This window comes from Cryptomeria japonica, chromosome 3 (assembly GCF_030272615.1).
Source record: "Cryptomeria japonica chromosome 3, Sugi_1.0, whole genome shotgun sequence".
NCBI lineage: Eukaryota > Viridiplantae > Streptophyta > Pinopsida > Cupressales > Cupressaceae > Cryptomeria > Cryptomeria japonica.
In genome coordinates, this window is record NC_081407.1 from 381,976,337 (window position 1) to 381,989,883 (window position 13,547).

At 37.5% G+C, this 13,547-nt stretch overlaps 1 protein-coding gene across 5 annotated transcripts in view; it reads right to left on the reverse strand.

The window, feature by feature from the left end:
* LOC131044739 (uncharacterized) overlaps positions 1 to 13,547 on the reverse strand; it is a 116,426-nt gene that overhangs the window by 74,788 nt on the left and 28,091 nt on the right. For 4 of the 5 annotated variants that reach the window (XM_057978145.2, XM_057978144.2, XM_057978142.2 and 1 more), the window contains exon 4: positions 9,393 to 12,330. In XM_057978145.2, the coding sequence (XP_057834128.2) occupies positions 9,393 to 12,330 (2,938 nt within the window). The remainder of the gene's footprint in view (positions 1 to 9,392; positions 12,331 to 13,547) is intronic. The other variant, XM_057978146.2, reaches the window with a different exon arrangement.

The following is a 13,547-nucleotide window of genomic DNA, read 5'->3' on the forward strand; positions in this document are numbered from 1 at the left end:
TTTTATCTCTTTAAACCCAGATGCAAAAATTCCTAAAATCATTTCAGTTCAAGTGGAAAATAAAACCATTGCATATGAGATTGAACTCTTCAACTCATTAAACTCTTGCTTTTGTGTAAAAGGAATGAGCATCTACGAAAAGATTGCCCTAAAGCCACTGTCAAACTATCTAGGGCCTTCAAACCCTCTAATAGTGTACTGATTGACGATAACACTTCTAAATACGATGATAGTTCAGAAAAGAAAAAATGTCTCCACTGAAAAGGCCAGTGGTGTTGAAGCTAATGGTGACATGGTGCTCAAAGAGGGAGAACAAGTGGTCTCCAATAAGACTCTGGAAAAAAGTATATCTTTGGCTGACCCTGTGTTTGAGGGGAAACTAGAGATTATCAAGGCCAATGACCCATTTGCTCCCAAGGACAGTTTTACCAAACCTAAACCTAAATAGATGCCTAAAGAGAAAGAGCCCCCCAAGCCCAAAAATGCCCAGCAATTGGCCCTTGACACCATTCAAGCTAGGGCAAAGGTTGCCAAACATAATTTGGATATAGCCAACCAAGGAGTGGGGGATGGGACTAAAACCAACTACTCTAACCTAAAACTGGGAGATGATGCCTTTGGTAAAGAATTGTTGATTTCTTGTATAAATGCCCAATACTTCGCCTCTAGTTTTGGCATCCCTCCTATTCTGAAGGCAGAGTCAGCTAAAGAAGATAGTAATTAAAGAAAACTTAATGATAGACCTAAAAACCCTGACTCTAGCACTGAGAAAAAGATCTCTAAAAAGGGTAAAGAGGATAAGATGCCTAAACGTTTTGCTAGGCTCTACAAGAATCAAAAAAGTACCACCCCTCATAACACATAATGAATTTAAAGATTGGCAGTTGGGATGTGAGGGGGTTAGAGTCTTTTGATAGGAAATATGTGGTCAAGGCTTACATGAAAAATAGAGCCTACCTGGATTTGTTATGTCTGCTAGAGATAAAATTTTGTAGGTTTTCAAGCTGAAATTGTTTTGAAATTCATTTGGAAAAAATCAAAAGCATTTTTCACTGATCATGAAAAAGGAAAAGGGAGCACAGCCATTCTTCTCTACCCCAAGTGGATAGATAGCATCTCTCAGTGGGGATGTTCACCCTACAATAGGTTGGTTTGGATTTCCCTTAACATTGGTGCTCAACCTATTGGCATTTGCTCGATATATGTTTCTAATGATTACAAGGAAAGGGCAGAGTTGTGGAAGTGGATGGTTGGTAATCTGCCCAAAATGCCATGGGTCTCCACCGGTGAATTCAATATGATAGCAAACAAGAGAGATAAGAAAGGTGGAAAGGTTACTTCTTGGAAAGGAGAAGAATTGTATTACTTAATTAGGATGCAGAGAATGCTTAACTTAGTTGATCACATGGTGCAATAATCAGTCTACGAACAGAAGAATATATTGTAGGCTTGACAAGTTCTTTGGTGGCAAGAATCTGATCTCTTTTGTTGGCAATCTTGATGGCGCCCCTATTTCAGTCTTCCCCTCCGCCATGTCTAATCACTCCCCCATTAAGGCCTCTATAAGTGTTGGCACTGCAGACTTGGTTCAGTCTAAATCCCATCCTTCCTGGTTTAAAATGAATTGCTCCCTGCTACAGAATCAGGATTGCCTAGATGATATTCGAATGGTTACTGAGATTTCCAAGAGCCTGAATAATAACTATACCCTATTCTCAAATAGGAGGCCTTGGTTTTTGTTTGGAGGAATGTGTTTGGCATCATTGGTAAAAAGAGGCCTTAGACAGGAATAAACTAAACAATTTGTTACATCAGAAGCTATTTCTGCTGGAAAACCAATTACAAGATAATAGTCCTAACCTTCATACTGGAGGTATGCTAATCAGGACTAAGTCCAAGAAAGTTGCAGAGTCGCAAGTTCCATGTGCAGAAGATTATAGCTAAAATGAACTGGTTTCAAGAAGGAGATAAAGGCTCTAAGTATTTTTTTAACATAATCAAATATAAGCAGCATAAAGAGAAATTTGGGCCAATTAATGACCATGGCTCTTTAACTGAGGATCCTGAAGTTATGAAGCAAGCATCCTTTTCCTTCTATCAGAAGCTTTTCTCTTCTGAAGATGGTAAATCAACTGAAGCAAGGGCTTTCTATATCGAGATGATCCCTAAGAAAATCTCACAAGTGGAAGCTAAATCTTCGGACTAAGATCTTACTGTTCCCAAAATTGTGAATACCATAAGTTCCTTGGCCAATCCCCTGGTCCTAATGGGCTGCTTGCTGAATTCTACAAGGCCAATATTGAGTGGATCACTGCTGAGCTGATGGAGGTCTAAAATGATGCCTTTGCTAATAACTCTATGGAGCAATTCATGAACAGAGGCTTATCATATTGATAGCTAAGGAAGGTAACAAAATTGAGATTAGGAACTGGAGACCCATCACTATGCCGAATGTTTCTTATTAAATTTTGGCCAAGAGTCTTGCTCAAAGGATAGCCGGGATTTGGGGCAGGATTGTGTCTATTACTCAAACTGGTTTTATCCAAGAAAGATATATACTTGAGAATCAAATCACTAGTTGGGGAGGTATGCACTGGGCCAAACATGATAAACAAAATGTTGCTATGATCCTCCTGGATTTTGAAAAGGCATATGATAGGGTTGAATGGCCATTTGTATTGGACATGCTGTCAACCTTTGGATTCCCTCAAAAATTCTGTAAATGGATAAATATCCTCTTTTCTGATTCATACACTCGTGGATGTGAATGGGGAGCTTTCTGAGCCTATTTCTTTACAAAGGTCTATCAGAAAAGGGTGTCGAAGTGCTTCTTTCCTCTTTGTTATTGCAGTTGATGCTTTGCATTTTGTATTGAGATCCAATTTGATCACTCCCCCAATCAAGGGCATCACTCTTCCTAACCATGATCAACTTCTTAATGCTCAGTTTGCAGATGAGACCACCTTATTCATTGAGAAAATCTAATTTTGATAATGCTATTAAGAGGCTTGGCCTCCTTTGTGTTGCATCTTGTTCCAAAATTTCTCCTCAAAAGTCCATTGTCATTGGCTGGTCTAAAGATCCTCCTAAATGGTTGATTACTAAGGGTTGGCAGTGGGCTGAGCCTTCCAAGATTGTAAGGTATTTTGGTATTCCATTTTCAGTTTAACCATCTTTAGAAAGCATGTGGGAGTGGTTCTTTTGTAAGATTGAGAAGGAGCACACCAAATGGCAAACCCACCTGCTGTCTCCCGCAGGTCGGATCCATGTGGTACAGAAAGCCCTTGCCCCTGCATGGCTGTTTGCTGATGTGCATTTCGAGAGGGACTTTTTGTGGTTGGATGGTAAGGGGAACAAGAAAAGGCATTGTGTGAATTGGGCTTGGTGTTGCTTGCCAAAGGAACAGGGGGGCTTGGACTTAAGGATTTAAGAATCCAAGGGAAAGCCTTGGCCTCTAAATGGATCTTTAAGGCTTTAAGGGGTGATGAGCCCTGGAAGGTACTGCTTGGGAACAATTTGGCCTTGTCTAGACCAAAGAAAGGGAAGAATTGAGATTCACTACACATTCAAGATTTCATCTTTGGTCAGTTTGAGGTTAAACCATTTTGTTCAGCTGTATTCTCCACTCTGTGGAAGGCTTGGAGTAAAGTGAGACACTTGATTATTAATGGGGAGGCAATGGGGGTGTCCCCACCCTACTGTGTGCCTAATAGATCATTTTGGTGGAATATTGCTTCTCATAGGAAGTTACTAGTTCTTTCTAAGGGATGTTCAGCAAAAACTTGGTATAATAAGGGGTAAAAAATATAAATGATATTTTGAGTGATGGTAAACTTATGTCCTAGGAACAAATAAAACCACAAAAGCAACCACACAATAACAAAACTCAAATAGAATTAAACTTTTTACTCATCATTCATTCCGTACACTTTATGCATGAAAGTAAACAACTGAAACCACAAAAGCAACCACACAATAACATCAAGATTTGTAAATGGAAAACCCAAATAGGGAAAAACCACAGTGAGAACTATCTCACTATTTGAATAGCTGAGTTACAATGTTTAGGTTAGAGGCCAAGGAGCTCACTACCCCTGAGATGACTTACAAAGCTAAGGTGCACAACCTTAGGGAAAGATACAAAAATGACTTGCAAACATTCAAGATCACTTCTCCATGGCAAGATACAACACATCTGATAAAGATACATCAATAGAGTTGAATTGTAAGAAACCACATCCACTGAAATGCTAATTACAATTCACAATTCAAAACATATCTAAAACTGTCTTCATCACTGCCCTGTAACACTTTTGGACCACTGTATTGCTTCACATATACTTCACACAACACACAACTTATCTATATAACTCTCCATAATGATTCCACCCTCTATATACCAACAACAACCTCAAGGACACCAATTAGGTTGGCCTTATTAGGTGTAACATTTAAACCAAACAGTCAGCCAGTAACAAACTCCAATGCATATCCGGAAGGAAAAATGAGATGTGCAAGGATTCACACCATGTTGGCACACCTTCCAATCCATCCTAAATCATCGCCCATAGATCCGCATGGAACCGCACAAACCAAAATATTATAGGTTAGGTGCAAAAGATAAAACCATCAAAGCACACCGCCACAATTTTACACAATCTTCAATGCAGACCATTAAGAGTACTTGCGGTTGCAGATGCCCAAGATAGCATCAACAAATACCAATAACACTAAATAACCAAACCACATCACCAAAGTACTAGCAGGTATAGAAATGCAACACAATCCTATACACGGACACTGGAACAATCATACTTGACTAACACCAATTGTGGATCCAAGAAACCAACACCGATGCTCCGAAAACATCAAGATACATAATTATAAGCCTTTTAGAGCAATCACCAATAGATTCCACACATCCACATGACCATACTGCAATCCCAATGTAATCGCACTATACCAGACCACATCTAGACCATGGATTGTAACCAAGTAGCTCGACCGGATCAACAAGTTTAACATCAATGACATCATATTTGCAACAATCTCCCCCTTTGTTATTGATGGCAACACTTGTACCAACACCAAAAACACTCCCCCTTTGACATCAAAGACAAAGGATGTATTCATACAATAAAACCGAATAGTTCATATACAACTCCCCCTATCTACAACACTCCCTCAAAAACTAAAGACCAAAATTGTTTCACACTCATCCGCATATGTACATGATCAAAAATATCTTACTGGAATCAATTAACCACCTTGCTAAGCAGGTTGCCCACTTTGCTTCGCCTGGGGCATGATACTCTAATGAACAAACTTCAGCTGAGCCTATGCAGTACTCCAATCAGCTCCTATGAAGACCAAAAGATTTTGTTGACTCTCCATCTTCGATTGAAGATATTCTTCACAACTTCCCAATACCTTGATTGTCTTGCTGAACACCTATGTGTCCTTAAGGATCTTCACCATAGTGGTGAGATACACATCTATAATATCTCTCAACCGGTAGAATTCCTTCTTAATCCATTCTTTCTAACTTATCAGTAAATTGAGCTTTCTATACAGGTTCTTTATTTGAACTCCCCCTTGACCATCACCATCTTCTTTAAAGTTAATTGACTTAGATACTTCTATAATTCGATTCTCAAATATATTAATCTGATCCTGGATTCCCTGAGTCGATTCAGGCCACTTATGACAAAATTGATAAATCTCTACCACACTGTCTACACTTGTCTCAAAATTGGTTATGCTCTCTTATAGATGGTCGTGTGCATCTGCACACCTATTCACTAGATCACTCAACCTCTTTTCTGTCGTCTTCTTCTCAGAAGTTGCTTCCAAGTTAGAAGCATAATCCTTTAATCTGCTCAACATAGCCAACAACTGCTCCTCTTTACTTAGAGACTCATCGACCTTCACTTTCGAAAGTTCACTATTTTATTTATTAATTATGTATAATCCACTTAGAAGCAATGTTTTTCTTACTAGCTGTATGGTGGAGAACATCACCCAAATGTAGCATATGCTCAGATGATAAATTGTCCAAATCCAACTTACCTTGTGTTACCGGAGCCTGCAACATCCCATTGGCCCTTCTCAACAATTTTTGATTTTATAAACATGGCTCACTTTTCCTCCTATGTTGAACATTTTAGCAAACAAAAGGCTTTTCAAAACCTTTGATGTTACTTTATTGGGCTTCTATGTAAACACTTGAGGATTATATTTATCAATACTCCCTTTGCAGTCAAACTAAGCCTCCCTAGTATAAGCCATTACCAAGAACTTTGCAACCATGGGAAACTATTTCCATGGATTTTGTCAATGGGTTTTTCACAAGAACACCAACACAACAGCATCTTTATTGGGTTGCTCTCCAAAATAAATAGATTGATATTCTGAAAACGACAATTGATGCTCCACAAGATGCTGACTTTCTCTTCAAACATCTTTTCAAGCAAACACTCAAAATTATGATTATCATGACTTGACTTTTCAATCATTATTAACAACTATTGTAGAACTACTTCATAGTCAACAGTGCAGCAAACACTCAAAATTATGATTATCATGACTTGACTTTTCAATCATTATTAACAAATATTGTAGAACTACTTCATAGTCAACAGTGCTTCTTGAAATGAAGCATAGGTGCAGAAAACACTTCCTACACTGATCAATAAGGAGAGGTATGTGCAAGTAAATTTAATATTTTCATTTACAAAAAAGAATACACAAGAGAGTCTAGCACAACACAAATTTTGCATGGGGAAAACCCTTCTAGGAGAAAAACCTCACTACAAAAGCATGACCAATTGTATTATTCAGAAACAATGGTTACAATACAATATACACGCTCCATCTTATCCTGCAAACCTGCAAATTATCCTAACCCATACCAAGCTCCATCTTCAAGCACCAATAAATACATGAAGAACAAACTAGAAAACATCAAATGGTTTTGGAATAACATGTACAATCCCAAAGGAGATATCACACCCAAAATCCATTGGCACAAATTCCAATGCCTCGCTTGGTCTCCCAAGCTATTTTTGGCATATTCCTTACATGTCATTTTTTCATAGTTTTTAATATTTGACCATCCAAAATTGGGCACCCCAATTTGGCTCCATCGTGAATTCAAAAATGTTCTATGACATACATCATAAGACTCTCATGACTCGTGATGCTGGTCAAGATTCCAAAGTAACCTCTTTATAATTGTGCTCTTACACATAATAAAAACATGTCATAAGTAACTCCCAGCTTACAATGTCATAATGACATTTAGATGTTTTTACAACATCTTATGCACATTCCAAGATGTGCCAACACATGGCAAAGAGTGCCACCTCAAAGTTTACACACCTTTTACCAACACTTCTCCACTTCAGTAGATTCATAGATTTATGGCCAGGCCGAGTTCATTATTCATGTCTTAATCCATGCTCTTTGTATTTATCATCTGCAGAATAAGGAGGAGCACAGCTACGAGCATATCAGTCAGAACAGTATCGATGAGGCTACCCATATCACAATGGGGCATTCTTTTTTCAAGGTTTGTTAAGATTTCATTGCCTACAAGATTTGGTTTCTCTTCATGTTCTAAATACATCCAAACAGTAGTAGTAAGATAAAACTTCTTCCTTCATACAAAATTTGGACAAGATTCACACCAAAAAGGCATTCTCAGTCCAAATTTAAGGCACTTAAAGAACACCATCAAGTATCTCGTTATTCCTATGTTGGTGATCAATTTTCACTTCACTTAGATAAGTAAAGGATTCTTAACAAACATCAGAAGATGATATGGTCCTGACATTGCTTTCCAAGCACTCAAACCCAATGTTGTTTGCTTATATCTTTCACCATAATTTGGCATGCATGATGTCATCAATGTTAACCAGCTCATGTACAATCCATCTCACTTACAAGAGAGGTTTCCATAATTCATCCTAGAGAACCATTCCATATTTCAACAATCTTTGGGCAAGGACACATTGTTTGATGCTCACTCTCATAGCAATTGAAAAGAGCAAACCACTACTTGTACAAACAAAGACCAATGCTTTTATAAGATCACTTTAGCAGAAACCTTCCTCATTGACTTGCATTTGCTAAGGACAACCTCCTTCCAAGAATGAGCAAATAATAAGAACTTTCCTTTCAAAATAATTCTCTTTATTGTTGGCTTTTTCTGTTTTTCTTTTTGCATCTGCTTGTCCTTTCACAGCCAGCACACATCCTCATCTTTGTACATCTAACCATCTACTGAAGAGTGCCAAGCAATCAGATGTGGTTGCTATCTTTGATTTTCTCTGCTGTTTGTGTGTTTTTGTTTAACTTTTTCTTCTAAAAAATTCTCTTTATTGTTAGCTTTTTATGTTTTTCTTTTTGCATCTGCTTGGCCTTTCACAGCCACCAAAAATCCTCATCCTTGTACATCTAGCCATCTATTTAAGGGTGCAAAGCAATCAGATGTGGTAGCTATCTCTTATTTTCTCTACTATTTGTGTGCTTTCTTTTTAGCATTCAACAATGAAAACTGAAAGATAATATCAGGCAACTTCTCAACCACTGAGAAAAGTTGAAGTATTTGCAAGTTTTCTCATTAAGTGGAGAGGAACAGGTTTTGGATCAACAAAGTGAGATGAACTTGTATGAATTTGTTTCATCCTGTCCCCAATGCAAAGGAAGACTACAATAGTACAAAGATATTCAAATCAGGAAAAAGGTATATTCACATTCCTGCATCATAATGGCTAATTTGTGACTAGGATCTTCTTGAATTAAGCAAATGCTATTAAGGATGAAATTCAATTATACTATGTGTCTGCATTTTCATTGGTATGTAGGCCCGCTTCTAGGAGCAGTTCTAATCACCAAGGTGCAATCAAATTACATGATATTTTTCTTGATTATTAGAAGAGATGGACCATGATGAAGACTACTGAAAAATAAAATTTTGACACTGTCACATAGGATGTTCTATAGGTGGTTCCCAAAGTTATCCACATTCATCAGATAAAAAAAGTCAATCTATACAGTTTATGTGATTATCCAGCTAACTTTACAAAATGGCCAAGTAAAATCAGGAGAATTGAGTTAAAATTGCCTTAACATAACCATCAAAAATAGAAACCACACTACGTAACTTGAAATGAATTACTTACTGTACACTGCATGTCTTTGTCATTTTACGTGGTTATAGTTTTTACATAAGAAAATAGTCACTAGTTGACTACATTGATTAGGAAAAAATCCTTTCCCATAATAATTTCACAATGGCAGCCATGCCACATTGACATTTCTGAAAGGAAATTCACAAAGACTTTAAAAAAATTTGACTTGGAAATAAATAAGAATGGTACAGCAAAAACCTGTGGAACTCTGCACTGATTCATTAATGGAGATGAGACCCTTATGTCAGCATCATTTCTTTTCTGGGTGACCATAGAAACGGATGAACTTAAATGTTTATCTAGTGTTCTGTCAGTTGCTGGCATGGGTGCTTTCACATGTTCCAATTTGGCTGCTTCATTGTCAGTCATACCTTTGGAATAAGTTAAAGACTTGTTGCAACTAAATTCACTTGAGAGCGAATTGACACCTGAAACAACCCTGCTTGGAGGACTACTTTTCTGTTGAAATTGTTCGCTGGGGGAAACTTTATAAGAAGAAGTCAGTCTTGCCTGGCATGCAGTTGAAGTTGAATTACTGTTCTCTGTTCCAGGAGGCTGGTGAACATGCTGACTCGTTTGTAACAGTGCAGAAGAATTAGACACACCATGGATTGCATTATTCAATTTGACATGGACACTCTGGTCGTCAGGACCCAAAAAATTCAGTGACTGGTTTGACTCACATAAACCAACATGTGGTACCCCTAAAGAAGATTCCACTTCACCATGATTTGGTGCTATTTCTTCCTTCATAGCCCCACTGTTGTGCGCCACAGTGTACTGATGCTCTTTGATATTAACTTGATCATTACTAGCTTCCTCAGCCTGTTGCTTTGGCAGCATTGCAACTTGCTTCCCTGAAGAATCTGGTGAAAGTCGTGCATTATCAGAACCCACTCCTTTTCCTGATGAGACAGACACTTGATCAACTCTTTCATGTGATGTCCAGTGTTCTTGGGGAATAGAATCAATCGCTGAATGTACTACACTAGGGCCTGATGGAATATCAGTGACTGAAGACATCTGAGAGGCCATGTCCACTTTGATCTGATTCCGTATCCCAGTATTGTAAACAAGCTGTGCAGACTGAGAAGAATCTTGTAATGGCCGCTTGTGCCCATGAACAGAAGAATCTTGTTTTTCCTTGGAACTAGTCAACAATGGATCTCCTACCAAACTTTTTTCTGTAGTTTCCTTGTGTGTCTGTGAACTTTGAAGCCCATGCGAGCTATCCTGCAGCCCTTGCATTCCATTTTGTGGCATTGTATCTATTCTAGGAACATTTTGGCATGGCACATTACATCCAAAACTAGCCAATGATGGACCTCCAGCAGTAATTTCTATCTTTGTTTGCACCCCCAAAGGATTCTCTGCCTGTAAATTCTCAGGCATGCAGCTGAAGTCAATCTGCTGCTCAGCAGGAGCTTTGAGTGGCTCATTATGAGAAGATTTTTCACTAGATTGATCTATAGCTTCATTAAATTTTGAATCTGCCATGGGAATTTCCTTATTTCCCAGTTTCAGATGGTTTGAAGAAATACTTTGCAAACTTTGGCTGCTCCCGCTACCCACATTGGTTAAGATGGATGCCTTTCCATGAACAAAGTTCATATCAACTGCACATGTCACATGCGGAGGCAATCCTTGAGTATGAGAAACTTCAGAAAATGTTGATGAAATTTGTGTTTGATCATTCTGTGATGATAGACAGGGTAGTTGAAAAGACTTACTATCTTTTGTTTCTTCGTCAGCTGATTTGCAATCTTTTGTAAGCACCTCTTGTTGATTATCGTTGATCCCAGATGACAATTTTTTTCTTTGCTGTATCATCTGAGGATTCTCAACCTGCAAACTGGTTTCTATTTCTATCATCTTTTGACATGACATATTACATCCAAAATTAACCAGTGATGACCCTCCAGAAGAATTTTTTTCCTTTGCTTGTGCCCCTGAAGGATCTGTTGCCTGTAAATGTTCAGGTATACAACTCAAGTCAGTCTGCTGCTCTGTAGGAGGTTTGAATGGCTCGTTACAAGTTTGGTCACCAGACTCAGTAACAGTTCCATCAAATTTTAAATCTTCTATGGGCATTTCTTTATTCCCTGGCATCAGATGGTTTGAAGTGTCAGGTTCACTGGATAGTTCTTTTGGCTTAAACATCTGCTTTACATCCCTTCCAACATGCCCATTAAAATCTACACTTGTAAGTTGTGAAACTTGACTGCTCCCCCCATCTGCCTTCATTAAAACAGAACCATTTCCGTCACTAAAGTTATTGTCAACTGCACATATCACTTGTGAAGGTAATCCTTGGGTCTGAGCAATTCTAGAAAATGTTGATGAAAGTTGTGGTTGATCATTATGTGACAACGAACAGGGCGGTTGAAAAAATTTACCACCCTTCCTTTCTTCTTCATCTGAGATGCAATCTCTTGTGACTGCCTCTTGTTTGCCCTCAGTAAACTCAAAAGACATTTGTTTTTGTTGCTGTCTTGTCCGAGGTCGGTCATCCTTCAAACTGGTTCCAGGAGCTGCCCTTTTTCTCTTTGCAGGTGCTTTCTTACTAGAACCCTCCAAACATTTTCCACTCTCCTGGACATCAGAAATAATCGAATCGTTCCTCTGCAAATCTAATTTCTTACCACACTCAAGAGTTTGCGCAGCTGAATTCTCAGCTTCCAAAAGTTTGGAATTCTGTAAAGAAGAATATTCAAAACCAGAAGCATCTGCTTGCAAGACGTTTGAGCTTCTGTTATGATCTGTGACAGGATCCTTCTTTGCATCCTTTTGTCCATGCTCAGAGGAAAGCATTTGGCAACTTGCAGAGCCTACAACACTGGTGGATGGCCCAGTCTTGAGAGTAGAAGACATTGCCTCTTTGGCTTTCCCAGTTACCATTCTGCTTTGTATGGGCACATTATCTGTGTCAACTTGAGTTGAAGTTTCTTGAATGTCTTTGCCTTTTGCCTTTTGCAATTCACCACTGCCAGTATCCGATGACATTCTGCTTTCATTCCCAGGCTTTGTAGATTGTGAATTCACATCTGCAGAAAGGGAGCCACTGGCAAATGCAAGACTTGATGATCTGAGAGCATTTCGATCAAGGCCATGCTGAGCAAGAACTGTCTCCATAGCCCTGGAAGCAGATAACCATGTCAGCTATAAATAAAAAACTTTTCTGTAATGAACATCTTGAGAAATCATTGCTAAGAACAGATAAATTTTGCTGCCATCTCCAACCCATTTCCAAGTTCCAATTCAATATATGGTGACAGATATGAGATATCTAAATAACAATGGTGGGACCATCAGATTGCTAGTTGATATGTTGCAAATTGATTCTCCTCGTCTAGTCTTTTCTGCTTTTTGTTTGTCATTGTCTATGCAATAAAATAATGATCTAACTCAAAATACATTTATTAAAGCACATAAGATTTTCAGACTATTTCTAATTCATGCACCTGTAATAGGCCATATAATGAGATTGTTGGTGCTATTTGCACGATGAAACATCATCCTTGATATTAACACCCATGGTAAGTTAGTTATGGTGCCACAAACACTCTCTCTTTCGTGGTTCAATCATTCAGTTCAAGAGTCAGTTAATCAAACTAAATTGATCACTAAGTTAAGAATGTCCTCAAATTGAAATTTTCACCAGGCACATCTATTTAATGCTAAGGTTTGATTGATTTGTTCAATTGTGTGGATCATGGGTTAATATATCAATCAAGTGAATGGATTTGTAATTAAATTTCATTTACACGTGTCAGGTCTCTAGTTGACAGAATGAGGTGTAATAATAACTCAAAAGTTGTGAGAGGCAATTATAAATTATAATCATGTGAGTTATAACTAGGCGCACATGAATGCTAATGTAAAATTGACACTCGATTATTGGATGAATGTATAAACTACAGGATGCTGGAATATATTTTACTGAAGTCATTTGTTTTGAAGGCTATGAGATTTCTTAAGTGTGATGTCCCCATCTAAACAATCAAAACATGATAATGCTGCTCTAAAATAAAATTTAATAATAAAAAATAATACAATTAAAATATATATATATATATATCCAACTAAATAAATAAAATGAGCTAAATAAAATCTTAATAATAATAATAATAAACAAGATTTAATAATTTACCTTTATTAAATATTAATATTAATTTCATATTTATCAAATAATAATATAAATTTTACAATATTATATTATTGACAAAATAACAATGTAAATATTATATTATAGATTATAGATTATTGCGAAAATTAAATTATAATATAATTTAATAATTATTCACTTATTTAATACCTGATTAATCCTCCATTTATTTCTATCAGCAATATAAT